At 41.6% G+C, this 22,972-nt stretch overlaps 1 protein-coding gene across 1 annotated transcript; it reads left to right on the top strand.

Annotated features, from left to right (window-relative positions):
* The first annotated feature begins 2,021 nt into the window (after nucleotides 1-2,021).
* LOC121521390 (NLR family CARD domain-containing protein 3-like) lies at nucleotides 2,022-21,880 on the top strand. The gene is made up of 13 exons (XM_041805342.1): nucleotides 2,022-2,910; nucleotides 6,752-6,880; nucleotides 8,024-8,119; nucleotides 10,963-11,058; nucleotides 11,581-11,676; nucleotides 14,191-14,257; nucleotides 14,723-14,951; nucleotides 15,436-17,239; nucleotides 19,083-19,256; nucleotides 19,433-19,606; nucleotides 19,931-20,086; nucleotides 20,886-20,932; nucleotides 21,042-21,880. Exons 2-13 carry the CDS (start codon nucleotides 6,792-6,794, stop codon nucleotides 21,575-21,577), a joined length of 3,564 nt encoding a protein of 1,187 aa, XP_041661276.1. The 5' UTR covers nucleotides 2,022-2,910; nucleotides 6,752-6,791; the 3' UTR covers nucleotides 21,578-21,880.
* Nucleotides 21,881-22,972: the final 1,092 nt, after the last annotated feature.

The following is a 22,972-nucleotide window of genomic DNA, read 5'->3' as shown; positions in this document are numbered from 1 at the left end:
GGACTGTGTTTGAAAAGGCTTAAAGCTGCTGTCAAAACTGTGCAGGAAATGGGAAATGCCAGTTTATGATGCTGGCCAGTGTCTTCTGTCACAAAGACAGCAGCTCTCCGTGAGCTTAGACAACTATTTTTAATCACAGCGGGGTTAACTCAGTGTGGTTTTCTAAAGGGAAAAGAAGCAAAAAATCTAATCTCCAGAGTATGTTTCTTGTCTTCAGAGTTATATGAACCTAAAAATTCAATTTAAGTTGAATGAATGGATGGATGAACTGATGCTTTATCAATCCAGAGGGAAAATCCACCGTAGACATTGACACATAATTAAAACACCACTGTACCTGTCCAGCAGAGGTCTCTCTTCTACAGGAACAACAACATGTTGAGCACCGTGCCTTGTTAAATCTGAATGAGGGGCAGTAAAACAATAACAGGCGGGATAGTAAGGTCACAGGGCTCCAGTAGTACAAAGTATGTCTGCAGTACTGTCAGCCATGAACATGAACATATGCATTACTCTTTCATAACTTTAAATATGTTAATAACAGCACTCTTGTGCAAAACTGGTCCAAAACGACAAAGAGGAAGACTTTTAGAGATTAATCATGCAATATCTCAGGGGCAAATAACTCTAGAAGTATTTTCTCACAGTGCCATGAAACACGTTCATGATGACATGAATTATTCATCCATCCATGGGTGACAGGGGTAGGTCCCTGGTCTGGCCGCCAGTCAATCACAGGGCTGCGATATTTGAGAAGTTTTTCGAAATGAAGGTGTTTTCATTAACAGTTTTTATTTCGCTATTTAGATTTCTTTTTTTCAGGGGCAGGTATATCAGTGTGTCATCTGTGTAGCAGTGGAAGGAGACTTTATGATCCTGAATGCAGTACACCACAGGTAAAAGTAGAGATTGAGGAGCAGTGATTACCTATGATGACTGCAAAGGTTCACTCTGAAAGATAAGAATAAAACAAGCTAGTGTGGTGTTCCTGATGCTCTACAGCACTGATCATCAACTGGTGGCTCGGGGGCCATATCAGGCCTCCCAAAGCTTCCTGTCCGGTCCCCAAAAGATCACTGAATTCAGCAAAGGAGGAAAATAAGATGTTGTGGTTTTATGAGTATCCTTTGGCTTTAACTGTCTGCAGCTGTTAAATTCATCCCACAAACAATTTAGATTGAAATGGTTTGAGAATGATTTCACATTTGATCTGTTTTAACTGAAATTTAATGTCATAATCAGTAGATATTTAAAAACAGAGTTAAGGTTGGCAGAAGTGGTGCAAAAATGACCAGATAAAATGGTGAAAAGAGGTTAAAATGTGGCAAAAATTGTTTAAAGACGAAAAAAGGGGGGAAAGAAACATAAATTGGTTAAAAATGACAAAAAAAAAAAAAAAAAAAAGATCATGGGTTAAAAATGGACAAAAATAGAAGAAAAGTGGCAAAAATGGATATAAGAGTGTCACAAAGGTAATAAAAAGTGTGAAAAGTGGTTTAAATTGGTTAAAGAATGACAAAACTTGGGTTCAGGAAGCAACAAGGGGCAAAAAGTATCAGGAATGTGTTAAAGGTGGCAAAAATACAACAAAAATAGCCTGGCACATTATTGAACAGGTGTTCAAGAGTGGCATACAAGGGAAATAGTTGGCGGGAAGGTTGCAAAAGGGGGTTAGTCAAGACTTGAAACTATTGTTGAAAAAATGTAATTAAAATAGGTTAAAAATTGGCAAAAATAAAAGTCGCAAAAAATGGATAAGACTGGCACAAAGAGGATAAAACATGCAGGAAAAGTGGTTTAAAGGGGTTAAAGAATGGCTAAAATTGGGTTAAAGAGGCAAGAAATGAGTTAATACTGGTGTTAACTCACGATTGTGGAGGGCCCACTCTCTGGGATTTTCAGGGGTCCAGCCAGTTCTGCTGTCAGGCCTGTCTCCTTGTGGCCTGCTGCATGATAGATAACTGGGATTGATCTCACTGGTAATGCCTAAAAATGTCCTTCGTTCTGGAAGAAAGTACAAATACTACTACAATAATATGTTAACCAGACCAAAATATTTATTTAATTTTTGTGGATTTGAAAGTCCGGCCCCCAGAGTTTCTGCCAAGACTAAATCTGGCCCTGGTGCAGAGGTACTAGTACTTGCTCTAAGATGATCTATTAAAATATCATGACCAACTGTATCAAAAGCTGCGCTGAGATCTAAAAGAATGAAAACTGAACTTTTATTGGACTTATAACCAAAGACTCAGAAACATCTTTTCATGTTTGTTTACCTTCAGTCTCTCGGTATATTGGGGGTCTTTTCTGTCCAGTCGTGCATTAATCATTAACTTGAATTGCTTGTAATTATATTGTTTTGTTTTTGGTTAGGAGTTGTATGAAGCTATAAATCTATGATTGGAGATAAGGTTTTATGGCTGAAACAAAGAGTAAAAGCCACAGGGGTCATTTACAATCACAGATTTTAGACAATGATGAATGTAAAATTTTATATAGAACTACTTTTTCTCTAAACACCAATGTCAGATTTTCTTGGTACTCTTTAAATGTTCTTGTGTACCTCACAGGTAAACATACTGTCTTTATTTGTAATGTAGCCAAACCATTTTATCTACAATAGTGTCAGTTTATAGACATTTTTACAATCCACATCTGAGGTTTTATATGGTCTATCAATATTTGATTGAGTTGCCATGACAACCATCCAAAGTCCACAGATGTTTTATGGAAAGTCTTGATAGAAAAATGATTTCAAAGATCACAGCAGTTTAAAATGAACTCAGAGTGAGTGGGAATAATCCGACCTCTGCAAACCTGCTTAAATCAACATTTCTCAGCTTCTTCTCCTTCACAGAGGAACTGATCGCCAACACAATGGCTTAGGGGAGATCATTTTCACCTCTGAAGGTAATTTAACCCACAGCTTTAATCATATTTATTTAACCTGATTCATCAACTAAAAAAATCTGAAGTTTGACCGGTGCTGAAGTTTATTTGATTTGTTTTAAATGGAGTCACCTGCTGCTGGTGAAAAAGAGGTTTTTAATCTCAATGGGACCAACCTGGTTAAAGAAAGGTTAAATAAAAGAACAAAAAAAACCCCTGAAAATCACCTGTGGTACATAATGCAGTGCTACAGTCGTGTCCATCGTGGTTTATACTGAGCCTTTACTTTAAGCTGGTTTCTTAAATGGGTCACATTCGTTTACATAGTAAATGAAGGAAAATCAGATCCACACCATAAACTCCACAAAATCATCTAAAATGCTGCTTATTGTAGGAATGTTGTGTTCTTATTTCACTAAGCATTAAAGATGTATATTTTCTAGAAAATCGTCTGCTGGTCCAGTAAAGCTCTACTGGTGTAAAGGGTCATGGAGGTGTGTTAACAATAATACAGTCTGACATGATCTGGCTTCTGCTCCAAACTTTTAACTGGCTCATTTAAAACAAGCAGACCACACTTCTTTTCTCATCCTGACTCGCTCTGGTCTTTTTTCCTGCTGTCTCAACAGCATCACCTGCTGGACTACCTGATACTAAACAGTCATGTACCCTCAACAGTACTGTAAACAGAGAATGTGTAGACAAGAATAAATAAGTTGCTGTCATCTATCATGGAGAATTTTCCTTAGGTAAAGTCTGGCCAACATCTTCTGTCAGCTCAGCTGAAGCTTTAACAACAGTTTTAATGACAAAGGGGTTAACTGAGTTTGGAGTTTAGAGAAGCAAAATACAGAACCATTACAGAGCTCCTTATCTGCAAAAGAGCAGTATGGACATTAAAATGGAACTTAAAATTCCACCAGAGCCGCTAATACATCAGTCTAGAGAAACAATAGTTCTGGACAGTTTAGAAGACATGGTTCTTTCTTTCTGGATCTTCCTCGAAGCATCAGCAGATATCTGCTCATCATCATCAGTCTGGCTCTACCCCAGGGTTCTGGCTGTTAAAGGAAATTCCTCTCCGCTGTAAATAAGATCAATATTGGTTGTTGTTGAGCTATTGTTGATTTATATTTGGAATTAATAAATTATAAAACAAAAGATACGGTCTAGACCTGCCCTCTTTTTAAGTGTCTGCAGATACGTTTGGAAGTGAATTCGTGCACAAACAAAGATCCATTCATTAGTTTGAGTCAGTGACAAGGTTATTATAGTTAACTAAACTACCAAAACTTAGCACAAAAAGTAAGGAAATTTCTGTTTGGTGCATTATTTCTCTGTTGTAACAATGCTCATTGGTAATAAATCTTATACTGTTTATTTCCCTTTTAAATGATGCCACATTTGTAAGGATCATGCATTTGTGGGATGAGCAGCAGAGCTGAGTATGTGGGTTGTGCCCATGAAAGTTTTGCCAGATCTTCTCTAGCATCTCAGCCAGCGTGGTGGTGTTGGTCACTCTGGTACAAGCAGCACGCCCAAGCTGATCCCACAAGTGTTCAGTGGGGTTGAGGTCAGGACTGGTGGCGGGCCATTCCATCCTCTCCAATCCAAAATTCAGGAGGTAGTCTCTGAGGTGGCTTTCACACTAGGAGCCCGGTCCTGAATCCAAGTGCACTTGAGCCCAAAGTCCGGTGGTTCGTTTGGGTAGTGTGAATGCAAACGAAAAGCACCAGGGCACTGGGTCCTGGCCCACTTGGGGAGGTGGTCTCGGGCGTGATTCAAAAGGACTCTGGCACGGTTCAGATCAGATGTGAATGCAACCGCACTCAGACACGGGACAGAGCATCGAATCAGCTTTATGACGTCATCGTAAAAGCTAAACTTCTTTCCACAGCGCGGCAGTTTGTTCACATTTTATCCTCAATAAAAAGTGGAAATCATCAGAATCCAGCCAATAAACGGTCTGCTGTGACTCACGTTACAGATGAACACAAGTTGGAGTCAGTGAGAGGAGGTGCAAAGGCAATAAAAGTCTCCTGTCACCTCAAAAACCGCTGTATCTGTGCAGTGCAAGCCCATTTAATCATCTGAGCTGTAGTAGATGTGCACATACATAGAGCGAAGTTGCTGGCATCTTTAAAGTGATTTTCATCATCCATGGCTGCAGGATGGACTTTTTGCTGGGTCAAAACAAAAATAATCTTTGCTCAGGTCATGACCCCAGTGGTTGTCATGGTAGCCTCTTCTTCTTTCTCCTCCTTTGCGGGGTTGTAAACCAGCTACCTGCATACCGCCACCTGCTGTTTCAGACCGTGTAAATGCGCAAGTGGGCCTGGGCACAGATCAATGTTGCTAGTGTGAAAGCAAGCCAGGGGGGAAGGGGGAGGGGGAGGAATCGCCCCGCGGCAAGGTTCGAAACAACTGGGCCTAATGTGAAAGCGCCCTGATAAACCCCGCTCTGTGGGGGAGAGCTTTGTCATCTTGGAGGATAGAGTTCTTGCTGACAGGGTGAGAAAACAGTATTCTTGGGGTGTTGTCTTCTTGGGACACCCACTTCACCACCTGTCTAACATTCCCCGTTATGGAACTTGGCCTTCAGTTTGGAGATGGTACTAGGGTTCACTCCAAATGCTGCAACTTGGTTTTGCAGAACACCGTTTGAAGCGGCCCTATCCAGATCAGTCAAACGTGGCATGCCGATTCTTGAAGCAGACATCTACTGACCACTGTAGGAGGGCCCAAGCTCACAGGTGCTGCCAATCAGGCACCTGATTGGCAGCACCTGGGGGTACCAGCAGCTCAAAACAAGAGTCAATAGCAACAGCAGAATCAGCTGTTTGGCATTGGCAGAGAAGATATGGCACATTTTTCATGTGCGCAACCCACATACTCAGCTCTGCTGCTCATCTTACAAATGTATGTTCCTTACAAATGTGGCACCATTAAAAGGGTAATAAACAGGCTTTCCAATGGTATAAGATTTACTGCCAAGAAGCATTGTTAGAAATAATCTACCAAACACACATTTCCTTACTTTTGTGCTAAGTTTATTTTTTGCTTTAGAACCCCTGTGTCAGATTTTCTTGTGTACATCAGAAGTACAGAGTCTTCAGTCATAATGTAGTCAAACCATTTTATCTACAATATTGGCTGTTTATTGGTTGTTTATTCCATCCAAAGTTCACAGATGACTTGTTATCACAAGTCTTTATAGAAATATGATTTCAAAGATCATGACAGTTGGAGATTATTTCCTTCGTAGAGGAAGAGTTTCTCCCTCACACACTGACTTTGTGCAGATCATTTTCAGCATCATAAGGTAATTCAGCCCACAGCTTTGGTTGTGTGTCTGTAGACAGATGTTGAACTGATCCTTCAATTCAAAAAGATGCTGAGTCGGTTTGTGTTTGTTTTTGTGTCTGTTTGGAAAAGAAGTTTTATCCCTTTCTGATTTATTTATTTATTTATTTATTTTTTGACATCTGTCAGACTAAAATTTTTCAGATCAAACACATTTTAATATTAGACAAAGATAACCTGAGTAAATACGAAATCTAGATTTTAAATAATTTAACTAATTGAAGAAAAATATAAGCCATCCAAACCTACCCGGCCTTTGTGAAAAAGTAGTGGTGTAAAGATAATCCATTAATCTGACCTCTGTGAACCATGACCTCTGTGAACCATGACCTCTGTGAACCATGACCTCTGTGAACAGCAGTATATTTCAATTACATCTATTGTAGTTTCTTCAGCTTCTTCATTAATGTGACTTTATGATGTAAACCTTGCTGTGATGAATGACTATGTTGTTGTTGTTGTGCGTGTGTGTGTGTGTGTGTGGGGGGGGGGGGGGTAGGGGGGTGTGTGTGTGTGTGTGTGAAGGTGGGGGCTCAGCGATGGATCAGAGTGAGGACCCAGAGGAGGGACCCCCTCTCTGTAAAATCGCTCGGCTTGAGGAACATGAGGGCCAGACCAAAGCTCTGAGGTGAGATGAAGATCTCTACCTGTCCATGACTCTTCTTCATGACAGAGATCAGAACTAACATCAAGGACCGGGGACCCCCACTGTACTTGAAGGTGGCTAAACACAGCCACTGCAGACAGGGCTGCCCATAACGGGGGGTAAAGGGGAGAGCATTCTGGATCCCAACCAAACTGGGGGTCAGCAAAATCGTGGTCCATTGTAAAGTTAAGCTGTGGTGTCCATCTTTTATATTTAACCTGAATAATAACAACTCTTATCAAAGAAACAAATATCTTTTTTATTCATTTGTGTAGTCCTCTTAAAAATACAAATCTCTTTTCTTAAAAACAGAATTAAAAATGGGTTAATAATGGCAAAAAAAATGGTGGATAAGGTGGTGAAATTAGATTTTAAAGTAGCAGAAAAGGGTTAGAAGCATTAAAAAAAGGGGCAAAACAATCACCAAAAATGGCAAAAATTGGTTAAAGTGGCAAAAACGGGCATATAAAGTGGTAAAAGAGGATTAAAACATGGCTGAAAAGGCATTAAAATGGCAAAAATGGTGGAAATTTGATTAAATAGAACGACAAATTGCTATAAACTGGCATGGAAGGGTTTATTGAGGCAGGCATTGGCTGAAATGGGTTAAACTGGCAAAAACGGTCATCAAATAGTGAAATGTGGTTAAAAAGCGCATAAAAAGTGGTAAAGAGGGGTTAACAGAATCAATAATGGGTCAACGGAGCAAACAATAGGCAGAAAGTGGCAAGAATTGGTTTAGAAGAGGCAAAAATGGGCTGAAAATAAGTGATGGAAAGGGTTTAAAATCTGACAGAAATGGGTTTTGAATGGCAAAAATGTGCCAAAATTGGTAGGAAAAGTGATAAAAATGAGTTAAAATTCAGCAAGATCGGTGCAAAGTGGCAACAGTGATTTCAGTTCCTTTAATTTGTGACCCCCAGTGGGGTCCCGACCCCAAGGTTGAGAACCACTGGTTTGATGTGCCTTTTATTAATAATTGATGTTTCTGTTTTTCTTTGTTAGTGCTAATGTACAAAAGTGAATGACCACATGGGTTAAAATCCACAACAAATTTGATGCTGGTTGGAGAAAATGTCTGAACATTGTGAACTGACTTGAGCCCAAATTTTGTTTTTCATGTAGACCTGGACCTTCTCCCAGCGGTGTGTCCTTCAGGAGTGAGCGGTCTAAGGGTCGGCTTATTGAATTTAGAGATGGAAATGGAGCCGCTAAAAAAAGGTAAGCATGTTCATTTTCTGTCTCTCCAGAGAGTTGATATTTTTAGAGATTACTCCATACAGAATTCTTGAAAAATAATAGTAATAAATAATGAAAACTGCCTAGACTAATGATGGTACTTACTTTGACCATAGGGACATGTAAGGGCGCATTCACACCAGAGCTGTTTGGTCCGCTTAAAACAAACTCTAGTCCGTTTTCCCGGATAGTCCGGTTCGTTTGGAGTGGTGTGTAAACTCACACGAACCCCCTGAAATCAGGGGGTCTCGATCCGTTTCCAAACGAACCCTGGTGCGGTTCGTTGGAGGTGTGAAAGCAAAGCGGACCAACTTGTGAACCAAAGACAGGAAGTGTAATGATAAAAGGATTTATGTGTGATTTAATTCACTCAAATACATGTTGGTACCTCGCTTGTCATCTATGTAGCCATGGCAACACACCGTAGTTCGTGCTTATTTATTCGTCTTGTGTAAAGAATGACACGTTGGACAGCTCACCATCTCGCTGACTACTCCTTATGCCCCAATACAAGAGCAGAAACCCCAAGACAGTGTAAATTCTGTTTTATTCATTGTTTATGTGGAAAAAAGACCGGTGGAAGGAGCTGGATTTCCCCATTTCATCTTCATCAATGCCGGCTTTTCTTCTTGGTCGCCGTTTGTTTGTGACGACAGCGCCCCTATCAGGCATATGTAGGTGTTCAGATGGTTTGGTCCGTTTGACAAAGAGCAGTGTGAATGCAAACCAAACCAAAGGAAAGTGCAACATTGTTGCAATTTCCGTTCCAAAACGGGCCGAGTCCCCCGGACTATCAGGTGTGAAAACGACCTAAGGTGGGTCCTGTAATTAGCATCACAGGTGTCTTCAAACTTGTGATCAGTCAGTCTGTTTAAAGAGTGAAAAGTCACCACTGTGCTGTTTGGTATCAGGGTGCACCACACCTAATGTGGAACACAGAAGCTAAGGAGACAGTTGTCGCAGGAGATCGGAGAGAAAATGATGAACAAGCATGTTAAAGGTAAAGGCTGTAAGACCATCTCCAAGCAGCTTGATGTTTCTGTGACTACCGTTGGTTATTCAGAAGTTTAAGGTCCACGGGACTGTAGCCAATCTCCCTGGACGTGGCTGGACAAATTGAAAAGACAGATTATACGAATGGTACCCTAAGAGCCCAGAACAACTTCCAAAGAGGTTAGAGGTGAACTCCAAGGTCAAGGTGCATCAGTGTCAGAACGCATAATCATCGCTGTCTGAGCCGAAGTGAATTTAATAGAAGACAACCAAGGAAGACTGCACTGTTGAAAGCAAATCATAACAAAGCCAGACTGGAATTTACCAAAATGAATATTGACAAGACACAAAGCTTCTTGGAGAATTTCCTTTAGACAGATGAGACAAAACTAGAGCTTCTTGGACAGTCACATCAGCTCTTTGTTCACAGACGCAGAAATGAAGCATCCAAAGAAGAGACCACTGTTGTTACTGTGAAACATAGAGGAGGCTTAGTTATGTTCTGGGGCTGCTTTGCTTCATCTGGCACAGGGGGTCTTCAATCCATGCAGGGTACAATGAAAGCTCAAGATTATAAAGTTGTAACACACTTAAAAAAAAAAACATCTTAAGGTCGGCCAAACTACAGGATTTTAAGCCCAATTTTTGGCAAGATTTTCCTCCCCAGACGATCATGGGGGGTGTATCCCGACTGGAGCCTCATCAACAAAGTCTTCGTAAATATCAAACATGTTTGATATTTATGATTCTAGGTCATAGTGCCGCTGACGGACTACACACAACAACCAAAGAGAGTGAGCTCACAGCACCAGCTGGATTATAGTACTTTCCCCACTCACAACCAAAAATATAACTGTAGCTTTATGGTTTTTGCTGCACCTGTAAATTATGCCAGGACAGCCTGTTGTGGAGAGACGGGAAAAGGGTATCACAAACATCTGTGTTTGTTTTTTTTCTGAAGTCACATGATCATCGAGGTTGGCAGATGTGTGGTCTCTAGTGATCTAATGTCTGGTTGAGTCATCTAGTGTGTGCCTTCAGAGGATTTAAAATGAAAAATTGTTTAAAATTGTCCTGACGACTGTGGTCTCCCATGGTTTTAAATTCGTTTCTTATTTACAAATCGTCTAGTGTGTGGCTGGCCTAAGAGGCTGAAATGCAATTTAAGTTTCACTATCTGCAGTACCTAACATTGTCCAGCAGAGGACAGTGGTGGCGCTGCAAAGTAGATAGGATTACAGCTGCACGCCCATGAACAAGAGCAGCAGGGGGAACATAAAGCACAAGCTAGGCAGACTTAGCAGCAAAAATACAGAGTTCAGCATTTTAAAAAAAATGATAAAAGGCTTCTTTAAAATGTTTTCTAAGTGTAACTTGTCCTCAGATGAGTTTAAAAGAACAGTAGATCAAGGACTGAAGAAAATGTAATTCTCCAGGTGAGTGTTTTCTCCCCTTCTGCCATGTGAGCTAGCTAAGATAGCGAAGTCAATAACTCGTGTAAATTAGCTTGATGTTTCTTTTGTGTGTGTTTTAAAATGTGGTAGTTTCCAGAAATTAAGGTTAGCACTTCTGTTTACAAGACAGCAAGAGACATTTAAAATAAGATGCAATTCCTGTTACTGTTTGTACAAAGATGCCATATATGTGAAGCTGTTAAGGGTAAGTTATTTCAGTGACCATTGTGGATTTTTCTTTTCTTTTATGGAAACGCACCATCAATTTTGTCCATATGTGTAAGTTGACTGAAAAATCTGCTAGCAGTTTGGTGCTGGTTACAGAAAATATTTGAACTTTGTGATTTGACTGGAGTCCAAATTTTCTTCTTCATATAGACCTGGACCTTCTCCCAGCGGTGTGTCCTTCAGGAGTGACTGGTCTAAGGGTCGGCTTATTGAATTCAAAGATGGACATGGATCTGCTGAAAAAAGGTAAGAAAGTTCATTTTCTGTCTCTTCTGAGGTTTGATGACTCTGTCCAGCTCACTCCTTCTTCTTCACTTTTTTCTCTTGGACTAATATTTGATGTTCTGAGTACAAAAATCAACTCTGGGTTCAAAAGTGCATCTTCAGTAGGGAACTCTAGGAGAGCACTTTGCATTATGCTGGATTTTTTTAATAGCTTGGAGCACTGTGGGAATAAAAGTTAAAAAAGAGGCAACACGAAAAATTCCCAAAAATACTGTTTCTGAAGATTTGAATTTGAAACTCAACTCCAGAAAATATTGGGACAGCTTGAATTAAAATTGCAAAAAAGTCCAAGTGTACCATGAAATGTGTCAGATTCCCCACTGATGATCAACTTTTTCCCCATCACATTTCTGGCTATGTGATGAGCAGTAAGCTATCGACTATCAACTGTTTGTGGTTCAAATCTGCAAACAATTTGGTGCTGGTTGGAGAAAATATTTGAACATTGTGAACTGATTGAGTCCAAAATTTCTTCTTCTACAGACCTGGACCTTCTCCCAGCCTTGTGTCCTTCAGGAGTGATCGGTCTAAGGGTCGGCTTATTGAATTTAGAGATGGACATCAGTCTGATCATCAGAGGTAAGATTTGTGCTCACAGCATGTTGCCAGAATATCATAATTTTCTTTTTTTTTTATTCTGGAAGTTATTTATGCTATTGTATTATCTAGCCATTTGTATGACCCTGTCTGTGTAGAACATGAGAGACCAGACTGCATTGGATAATAACACAACTGCTTTTTGCACACAGGCAACTGCACAACAGGTGCCTCTCAAAAAATAGACTATCATGAAAGTTTATTTTTTAGCGTGAATTAATTCAAACAGTTAAACTCATTTATACCATGGTTCTGGTGAATACTTAACTATAGCAACCTGAGACAGTCATATTTTCTGGGCAGGGAGTACAGCGCTGCCAGTCTAAGGAGCCTGATAACCGGCATCAACCGTCACTTGACTGACATAAATAAAATGACAGACTACAGGTTTAAGACCAGTAACGTAAGAAGGTCTTATCTTCTATATCTGATGTACGTCTTGTTTCCAGGCTCACATTAACACTGAGAGGTGAGTGTCACCAAAAACTCACTTCCCCCCAGTTCTAACTGCTATAGACTATTGTCAGCAGATTCAGATAACTCAAACAAAAGAAGAGAAGCCATTATTTCTTTGTAACCCTTCTGATAAACCGGTATGATAATATCTGATAAAAATATTGACGTGTCTGATGGACAATCAGCACTTGCAGGGCGTGGACAGCTCCGTTTGACGTCTGTGACATCGTAGTGCAGAAGGAGGAATTATTCTGTTTATTCAGACAGCCGGTCTGCTAAAACTAAGCCTTCTATCAGATAACTGTTCATGTTAACGTACAGGTTTATAGTCTGGTCACAGATGACTCTCTGTCTCACTCGTCTTCATGTCATTTCATTGATAAATCCGTTCATAAAGTGCGGTGAGCGGACTAGTTTTTTTGTTCCATTGTGACTTCGTATCTATGGCCCATCCTATTTACTGGCGTAGTGAAAAATGTTTACATTCCCTAAGAACATTATGGGATTGGAATGGCTATTCCAGTTATAAGTCAAGCCCTCAGGCGTTGCTAGGAGAAAGAAGTTGTTGTTTTAGTAAAACTTTCTATTTTGATCACAAAACGTATTTGCAAATTATAAATTAGTAGTTTTATTAATTATTTTTGTTGGCAAGTGACCATGGTATAAGTGGGTTAATGCCCTTCGAGGTGTCCAATTATCAGGGATTAATAAATTTCAGGCCTCCACGTCGTCCATTAATCCCTGATAATTTGACACCTCATCGGGCATTAACCCTTACATATGCTCTGGATTCATGTCATACAAATTGAAATATTTCAAAGGTTGAGTTCTTCTTTGTTTTAATCTTAATGCTTACGTCCCACAGCTCACACAAATTAAAAATCCGCTATCTCAGATTATTGGAATACTGTTGAAATGTTCGAATTCTTGTCAGAATTATAGTTATTTTATTACTCACTCTGGTCCAGTTCACACAACAATAATCATGGGAAGACTGCCGATGACAAATGTCAAGAAGACAATCATTGACACCCTCCACAAGGAGGGTAAGCCACAGAATGTCACTTCTGAGAGGTCAGGTTGTTCTCAGAGGCTGTATCAAAGCAGATTCACAGAAACTCTACTGGAAGGGAAAAGTGTGGTAAGAAACCGAGTATGAGCAACAGGGATGAGCTCAGCCTTCAGAGGATTGCCAAACAAAGAAGATTCAAGCACTTAAGGGGGTTTTACAAGGACTGGACAGGACTGGACTTTTCCACTCCAATCAAAACATAGACAACATCTACTGCACTGCACTGTGCATTGCTAATTCTGAAGTGTAAACGTAAATGTAAATGTACTTTATTTATATAGCCCTTTACAACACCCCACAGGTGACCGAAGTGCTTTACAAAAAAAAAAAAAATCAATAAAACAAAAGTAAAAATAACAAAAAACACTCACAGCACTACTAGGTATAAAAAGCCATCCTGAATAAATAAGTCTTTAGTTTTGATTTGAAGATGCTCAAATCAGAGATAACACGCATATCAGGGGGGAGATTGTTCCAGAGCCTGGGTGCAGCAACTGAAAAAGCTCGGTCACCCCAGTGTTTGTATTTAGACCTGGGCACTTCCAGCAAAAGTTGGTTGGATGACCTCAAGACCTGGCCATGACCCTGAAGTGTTAAAATCTCAGATAAATAGGACGGAGCAAGGCCATTCAGAGCAATGTGTGAGCAAAGTGATGTTGCTTAGCCTTGCTGCCCCCCCCCCCCCCAGTTCTGCATTTAAAAGATTTATTTTTCAACCCTTTACTTTTATCTCTGAACTTCTATCGTTGTGTTTCTATCAGATTCCTGTAGTCAGAAAAAGTGACTGCTAATGAGATTTTTAAACCAAGTTCTTTTATTTTTTTATCATGGTACTTATACTCATAAATTACTACCCAGAGCCTGTATCCTTATCAGTAGCCTGTGTTTGTTGGTGTATCCTGCAGTGTTTTATAGGCTCCATTGCTTATGACAATTTAGTTTTTTTTTTTTTCATTTCTATTCTACAGAGCTCAGGAGCAGCTATCAGAATTTCCCACTGGTCAGTCTGCACAGCAGCTGGACTCTATATTTAGGGTAAGTGTAAACACAGAACTAATAATGATCAGCAGAGTAGACAAAATTATATGTTACCGACTTGTTTCCCAATAATTCTTCAAAAATCCCCTTTTCCTGGATAATGTTCATAGTCAGAATTTCACTGACTGAAAGAAGTGTTACAGTTATGAATGGTACTGAGTTTTGAGTTAGACATTTTTTGGGCTGCACCAAGAGAAAAATCAGAAACACACCTATGCTGTGCACCAAGACACTTTCTCCTGGGCCCTTTGTCTGCATGAATCCAGACAAAAAATAACAATATACAGTTAAATAACTATGACTAACTAAATGACTATGAGACAGGACCATGCACTAACTAAATACTAAACCTTCATTGTGATGGTCTGACACTGTGCTCTGTAGTCCAACAGGCTTCCAGTCTGTCACAGAAGATCTGATGTTGAGTTCTGCAAGTTAGTGTTTATGTTTTTTCTGTTCTAGCAACTTCAGAAGAACATCTTCAGTTTTGAGAAGAGGGAGCTAAAGAAAGCCCAGAGACTTCTGAGTAAAACTTACCAAGAAACCGTTGAAAGTGAGATGGAGGATGATCATGAGGAGGGGTTAGATGGTGGCGAGGAAGAGCAGAGGAGCAAAAAGGCCTTTCTAAAGATCACGTTGGACTTCATGAGGAGAATGGAGGAGGAGGAGCTGGCTGACTGTCTGCAGAGCAGTAAGAATGTTGTAACACATTTATCATGATGCTAAGAGGAAATGTACACTGAAAAAATATATAAACCCAACACTTTTGCTTTTGCTCCCATTTTCCATGACCTGAACTCAAAGATCTTAGACTATTTCTATGTACACAAAAGGACTATTTCTCTCAAATATTGTTACCAAATTTGTCTAAATCTGTGTTAGTGAGCACTTCTCCTTGCCAAGATAATCCGTCGACACCACAGGCATATCAAGATGCTGATTAGACAACATGATTATTGCACAGGTGTGCCTTAGGCTGGCCACAATAAAAGGCCAGGAAACACAGCAGGTTCCTATTCATCATTCTGCTGTTTACACGACAAACACATTTGTTCTAGCACACTAAAGAGATTTTAAAGAGAGGTAAAGACTACCATCTTGATCTAGAGTTTGAATTGATCAGATCCAGTGCATACTCAGCTAGTTAATTTTATCTTTTTTTGTTTTTCAATTAGTAACTGCTGCTGCCAAATGCGGACGCAAACTAAAGTCTGACCTAAAGGAGAAGTTCCAGTGTGTGTTTGAGGGGATCGCTAAAGCAGGAAACCCAACCCTTCTGAATCAGATCTACACAGAGCTCTATGTCACAGAGGGAGGGACTGGAGAGGTCAACGATGAACACGAGGTCAGACAGATCGAAACAACATCCAGGAAACCATACAGACCAGAAACAACCATCAGACAAGAAGACATCTTTGAAGCTCCACCTGGAAGAGATGAACCAATCAGAACAGTGATGACAAAGGGCGTGGCTGGCATCGGGAAAACAGTCTTAACACAGAAGTTCACTCTGGACTGGGCTGAAGGCAAAGCCAACCAGGACATCCAGTTCACATTCCCATTCACTTTCAGAGAGCTGAATTTACTGAAAGAGAGAAAGTTCAGCTTGGTGGAGCTTGTTCATTATTTCTTCAATGAAACCAAAGAAGCAGAAATCTGCAGGTTTGAACAGTTCCAGGTGGTGTTCATTTTTGATGGTCTGGATGAGTGTCGACTTCCTCTGGAGTTCAAAAATAACCAGATGCTGACTGATGTTAAAGAGTCCACCTCAGTGGATGTGCTGCTGACAAACCTCATCAGGGGGAAACTGCTTCCATCTGCTCGCCTCTGGATAACCACACGACCTGCAGCAGCCAATCAGATCCCTCCTGAGTGTGTTGACTTGGTGACAGAGGTCAGAGGGTTTACTGGACTACAGAGGGAGGAGTACTTCAGGAAGAAATTCAAAGATTCAGAGCAGGCCAACAGAATCATCTCCCACATCAAGATATCCAGAAGCCTCCACATCATGTGCCACATCCCAGTCTTCTGCTGGATCACTGCTTCAGTCCTGGAGGATGTGCTGAAGACCAGAGAGGGAGGAGAGCTGCCCAAGACCCTGACTGAGATGTACATCTACTTCTTGGTGGTTCAGACCAAAGTGAAGAACATCAAGTATGATGGGGGAGCTGAAACTGGCCCACTCTGGAGTCCAGAGAGCAGGAAGATGATTGAGTCTCTGGGAAAACTGGCTTTTGAGCACCTGCAGAAAGGAAACCTGATCTTCTATGAACCAGACCTGAAGGAGTGCGGCATCGATATCAAAGAAGCCTCGGTGTACTCAGGAGTGTTCACACTGATCTTTAGAGAGGAGAGAGGACTGTACCAGGACAAGGTGTTCTGCTTCATCCATCTGAGTGTTCAGGAGTTTCTGGCTGCACTTCATGTCCATCAGACCTTCATCAACTCTGGAGTCAACCTGATGGCAGAGAAACCAATGCCATCACTGAACCCTAAAGACCCTAAAGATCAACCACAAATGGAAAAACTCTATCAGAGTGCTGTTGACCGGGCCTTACACAGTCCAAATGGACACCTAGACTTGTTCCTCCGCTTCCTCCTGGGTCTCTCACTACAAACTAATCAGAACATCTTACGAGGTCTGCTGACACAGACTGGAAGTGACTCACAGACCAATCAGGAAACAGTCAAGTACCTCAAGACAAAGATCAGTAAGAACGTGTCTGCAGAGAAAAGCATCAACCTGTTCCATTGTCTTAATGAACTGAATGATCGTTCTTTCAAAGAGGAGCTCCAGTGGTCCCTGAGATCAGGAAGTCTCTCCAAATGCACCTTGTCTCCAGCTCAGTGGTCAGCTCTGGTCTTCATCTTACTGTTATCTGAAAAAGATCTGGATGTGTTTGACTTGAAGAAACACTCTGCTTCAGAGGAGGCTCTTCTGAGGCTGCTGCCAGTGGTGAAAGACTCCAACAAAGCTCTGTATGTAAAATAAATTAACACTTATTTATGAATGAAATGTTTCAATGGATATTTACCTTCAGACAAATCCAAAGAAGAATTGTCACTTGACAAGGTGTAGAGGACCAGTGTCTCGACGGGCACTTATAGTTGTAGTAGGTTATTTGCTATCTTCACATATTGTCGTTTAATGCATATTGTATTTATGGTGTATAAATGTTGTTAATACCTTCACACATTTGGGATTGGACTAGAGATCTAGTTATGAGTGCTGTCACAGAATTAGTTTGTTGTGTCCTTACTTCCCATTCCAACCAACCAACTGTTTAGCCACTGTGTAAGGAGGAGGGTATTTAATATTTTCAAATTGACCACCTTGCTTTTTGACTCAGATAAAGACACAGTGCCCTGTGGGCCCACCACCCACAGGGCTGATAGGGGTAGGGTGCTTTGTAGGCTAGGCAGCCGGCAAAGGTAGGGACCTGGGTGCCTTGACCCTCAGCGTCAGAGACTGACTCTTGGGACATGGAACGTCAACTCTCTGGCAAGGAAGGAGCCAGAGCTGGTGAAGGAGGTGAAGCCGCTAGATATAGTCAGGCTCGCCTCTACGCACAGCTCTGGTTCTGGAACCACACTCCTGGAGAGGGGCTGGAGTAGTAAAGCAGTTTGGACTGCCTGGCCTTCTTGGAGTCTCTGGGTGGTGTCCTGGACGGGGGGCCACCTGGGGACTCAATTGTCATACTGGGAGACTTTAACGCCTTTGTTGGCAACTGCAGAGTCACCTGGAGGGAGATGATTGGGAGGAACGGCCTACCCAATCTGAACCCTAGTGGTGCTTTGTTATTGGTCTTCTGTGCTAGTTATGGATTAGACACAACAAACACCATGTTTGAACACAGGGATGCTCATAAGTGTACTTGGTATCAAAGCACTCTAGGCCAAAAGTTGATGATAGAGGAGTTGTCGTTTCATCAGACCTGCAGTCGTACGTTCTGGACACATGGGTGAAGAGAAGAGTGGAGCTGTCAACTAATCACCACCTGGTGGTGAGTTGGATCAGATGGTGGGGGGAGCTGCCGAAAAGACCTGGTAAGCCTAAACGAGTCTTGAAGGAGGACAGGGAATGACTGGTAGAGACCCCTGTCTCATGAGGTCTTCAACTTCCACCTCCAGAATAACTTCCTGTGTTCCTGGGAGGTTGGGGACATGGAGGCCAACTGGTCCATGTTCAAATCCTCCATTGTAAAAGCAGCTGCTAGAAGTTGGGGCCAAAAGACCATCAGTGCCTGTCATGGCGGCAAACCTAGAACCTGCTGGTGGACACCAGCAGTGAAGGAAGCCGTCAGGCTGAAGAGGGAAAGAAGGCCTTTCGGGCCTGGTTGGCCCAGGGGTCTCTGAAAGTGGACAAGTATCGGGGGGCTTGGAGGGCTGCAGTCTCTGGGTGGTGTCCTGGAAGGGGGGGCCACCTGGGGACAAAAACCCGGGTGTAGGAGAAGTTCAGGGAGGCTATTGAGAAAGACTTTTGGTTAGCCCCAACGTTGTTCTGACAAACCATCCAGCAGGCCCTGGGGCGGTTTGTGGCTGAGGGCAAAGCCGTCGTGATGAGGGTCAGCACCTCCAAGTCCAAGGCCATGGTTCTCTGCCAGAAAATGGGGTGGGAATTCCTGTGCTCCAGTTTCTTTTGAGATCTGTCTGTGAGAAAAAAATCCATTGAAACATCTTCTATACAATACTGATCATTTCCTGAGAGCACCCACCTCCACCAGCAGAAGGACTGAAGTGCAAGAGACTCCTGCTTCACAGCAATTTAAATGTTCATGACAATTTAAATGATTATTTGTGCTCATTTCTCATCCTTTTTCAGGTTGGATGGATGCAGTTTGTCTGAGAGAAGCTGTGAAGCTCTGTCTGAAGTCCTCAGTTCGAAGTCCTCCCGCCTTAGAGAGCTGGACCTGAGTAACAATGACTTACAGGAGTCTGGAGTGAAGTTTCTTGCTTCTGGACTGGAGAGTCCAGACTGTAAACTGGAAACTCTCAGGTCAGTACGAGGCTTATAAACATTACTTTATCAGCTATTTTCCTTGAGTAAGATTAAGTAAAGTTCAAAGAAAATTTCCTCCATATTCGTCTCTTCACCAGAACTCAGAGTAAATGTTTAATAAATGTAGATTAATTGTAATTTAGAATCAGTGTAATTTGTCCCTTTCTTTAAAGGTTGAGTGGGTGTAACCTGTCAGAGAGAAGCTGTAAAGCTCTTGAAGCAGTCCTCAGATCCCAGTCCTCCAGTCTGAGAGAGCTGGACCTGAGTAACAATGATCTGCAGGATTCAGGAGTGAAGTTTCTGGCTTCTGGACTGGAGAGTCCACACTGTAAACTGAAAACTCTCGGGTAACACTGTTGATTTAACACATTGGCCTATAAAATAATCATTTAAATTAAAGCAGTTTTTGCAGTTTAAATCAGGATATACTTTGAACAGACACATACACACTAAAATAAGAAACAAAATGCATTATATATCTTTAAATGATCATATGTCTTCCCATGACATCTGCACTCACACAAGTTTTTGATAATGTTTATTAAGTGCAGAATTTGTTTAAATCATGATTACATTCAAGTTTCAGTAATTTAAAATAGTCATCCTCTGTAGTTTCTTCCCACTGATCTGACTTTCTTCTCCAGTAAGTTACCAAGTGTTTTTTATCCCAGTCTGTCAGGCTGTATGGTCACAGAGGAAGGCTGTTCTATTCTGGCCTCAGCTTTGAATGTCAACCCCTCTCATCTGAGGGAGCTGGACCTGAGCTACAACCATCCAGGAGACACAGGAGAGAAAATGCTGTCTGATGTCTGGGGGCACACTCTCAGGTACAAATGGACAACGTCAGCAACACATCTATTTTCACAAACTATTACACATGTTTTACACAAGTGACAAATTTACAGGACTTGTTTTATTCCCAATCTAGACTAATATAGTATATATCACAACTTATTTTGATATACAGTACTGTGCAGAAGTTTTAGGCATGTTTGGGCTGAAATTTGAGGCTGAAGTAAGGCGTGTAATGGTGAGTACGCCCACCTGGGGGCCCCATTGGGTGGGAAGGAAGATGTCTTTGTACGTTACAAAGGGCATGGGAAAAAAAATCTGATGAAAACAAAACAAAAACCACAGCTTTAGGGCAGAGTTATGGGTAGATGTAGCACTTAAACATAGCCTAGGGTACTGTTAGGACGGGTAGGAGGGTTACTACAACCCCCTGGTTGTTGTGTGTATGTTCCAAGCACCTGAAAACTGTTGGTGGTTGCTGGGTGTATTACCAGGGGTGAAAAGGCTCGGGCAAAAGAAACAAAAGAAATGCTCAACCTTGGCTGCTGAGGGGCACACGTACATGTCAAATGTGTCGACACTGACTCTGGCCACCTCCTTGCTTCAGCTCGGGGTTGTGGAACATCAGGACCTGTGAAGAACCGTTAGCACTCTACATACCTAAAACTTCTGCACAGTACTGTATATAAAAATCCTGCCAGAAGACAGGGGGAACAGCAGTTAAGTCTCATGTTAGACAGGATTAACAACAATTTGAGCTCATGGTGGACAGGTTGAACAGCAGCTTGGATTAAAGTTTGACAGAAAACCATTTTTCTGTGTTTCTTTCTCCAGGATGGACCATGGAGGAGAGCTGAGGTTAAAACCTGGTCTGAAGAAGTGTAAGTGTGGAATCAGTTTGACTCCTAATGACCAAACAGCGAAGAATAAAGGCTTTTGGTTTTTCTTATCATAAACTACTGTTGTGTTGTGTCTTTTTCTCTCCATCAGATTTCACTGAACTCAAACTGGACCCAAATACAGCTCACCAAAACCTCAAACTGTCTGAGAACAACAGGAAGGTGACACATGTGGAGGAGGATCAGTCATATCCCTATAATTTACACAGATTTGACACCTGGCCTCAGCTGCTGTGTAAAGATCGTCTGACTGGTCGCTGTTACTGGGAGGTCGAGTGGAGCGGACATGTTGAAATATCAGTGAGTTATGAAGGAATCAAACGGAAAGGATGCAGTGATGGATGTGGGTTTGGGTATAATGACCAGTCCTGGAGTCTGATGTGCTCTGATAGAGATTTCACCGTCTGTTATGGTAACAGACAAACGGACCTCCCCCTCTCCCAGGGCTCCTCCTTTGGTAGAGTAGCAGTGTATGTGGACTGTCCTGCTGGCTCTCTGTCCTTCTACAGGGTCTCCTCTGACACTCTGATCCACCTCCACACCTTCAACACCACATTCACCCAACCTCTCTATCCTGGGTTCATGCTCTGGTCTGATGATTCCTCGGTGTCTCTGTGCTCTCCATAGGACAGAAAAATGTCCCAATCAATGATCTCAGGGCCAAACATAAAACAGAAAATTAAACTGTTTTATACAGAAGCTGCAGAGCCAGTTTTCGCCATGGGTAGCTTACTCCATGTTTTATACAAACTCAGGCCTCCTAGTAGTCATGAATGAATGCTAGGCTACTAGCCCCAGAGACATGTGTAACTTTGATATGTTTTATGTCTGTAATTCATGTGACTGCTGCCACCAGGCTGATGATGAAGTGCATGGTGCAGGAGCAGACCTTGTTAAAGTTTTCATGTGAATAAACACAATTGGTGACCATTTTGTCCTATTTACAATTTACAATTTATAGTGTCAGCAGACGCTTTTATCCAAAGCAACTTACATCTGGGACGGGTGTTCCTGGCAATACGGAACTTGCCCAAGGGCCCATACTGGACACACATGCTCTGAGTGGGATTTGAACCCCTTTTCTCACATACCGCAGTTAGCAATGTAAACCACTGAGCAATCCAGCCGCTTAAGAGGTAGGATAATATTCTCATTCAGAAAGCATGAGGTTTGCGCGTACTACCCTGGCACACCAGATGAATTTGTTTCACACATCCATCTGGTAAACCTTCCATAGACAATGTTTGGGAAAGGGTAGAGCCTTTGAAAAATAGCATTCTATCTGTCACATCTTTATAGGCCAATCAGAGCAACAAAACACGTGACATTGTAGCCACAAACCGAGGAGGGCCCTATTGAGGAGTAAACTCCATAGAGAACTGCGTAGTGCAAACCATGGCGACTATAGACATGTCAGTACACGACTTTTGTCGTTTTTGAAAAGAAAACAACTCACTGCTGTTCTTTGTTCTTCTTTTAACAAAGAAATGTCGTCAAGTTCTGATTAAACTGGCACTTTGACAGAATCCACGCTAATGTCTTCCTCCATAACTGCACCGGCCTTTGTTGCTGCTTGCTTATGTCATGACTCCACCGCGCCTGAAAGTACTGCCCCTCATCGCTAATTGGTCCTGTTACTTCCTAACCGGGTCGGGGGGTTGTAAAAAGAGAACAGTTGTAACAAATAAAACCTGACAAATGTCCTGATCAGTGTTCAGATAATCTCACAAAATACAGATGATAAGCATCTCTTTTACACTACAATTTTGTTTGATTTCTGTTTACTTAAACCCAAATTTAGGATCCAATCATTGTCAGGATTACCATGCATTATCAATGCACCTTGCAAAACAATACAATCCTTGCTCCTCGTTTGCTCTGCCGTAGAAGCTCACTGAGAAGAGATTTGGTGAAGTATCTGTGGTCAATGACCTGCCAGTGTTTCTAATAATTCCTCATTATTGATTTGGTGTGTTTGTGTTCATGTGACCTAACAGTTTTTACACACAGCAGTTATGTAAC

This window comes from Cheilinus undulatus, linkage group 14 (genome assembly GCF_018320785.1).
Source record: "Cheilinus undulatus linkage group 14, ASM1832078v1, whole genome shotgun sequence".
Classification (NCBI taxonomy): Eukaryota; Metazoa; Chordata; class Actinopteri; order Labriformes; family Labridae; genus Cheilinus; species Cheilinus undulatus.
The sequence above is the reverse complement of the archived record's forward strand: the minus strand, read 5'-3'. Positions and strand labels throughout refer to the sequence as shown.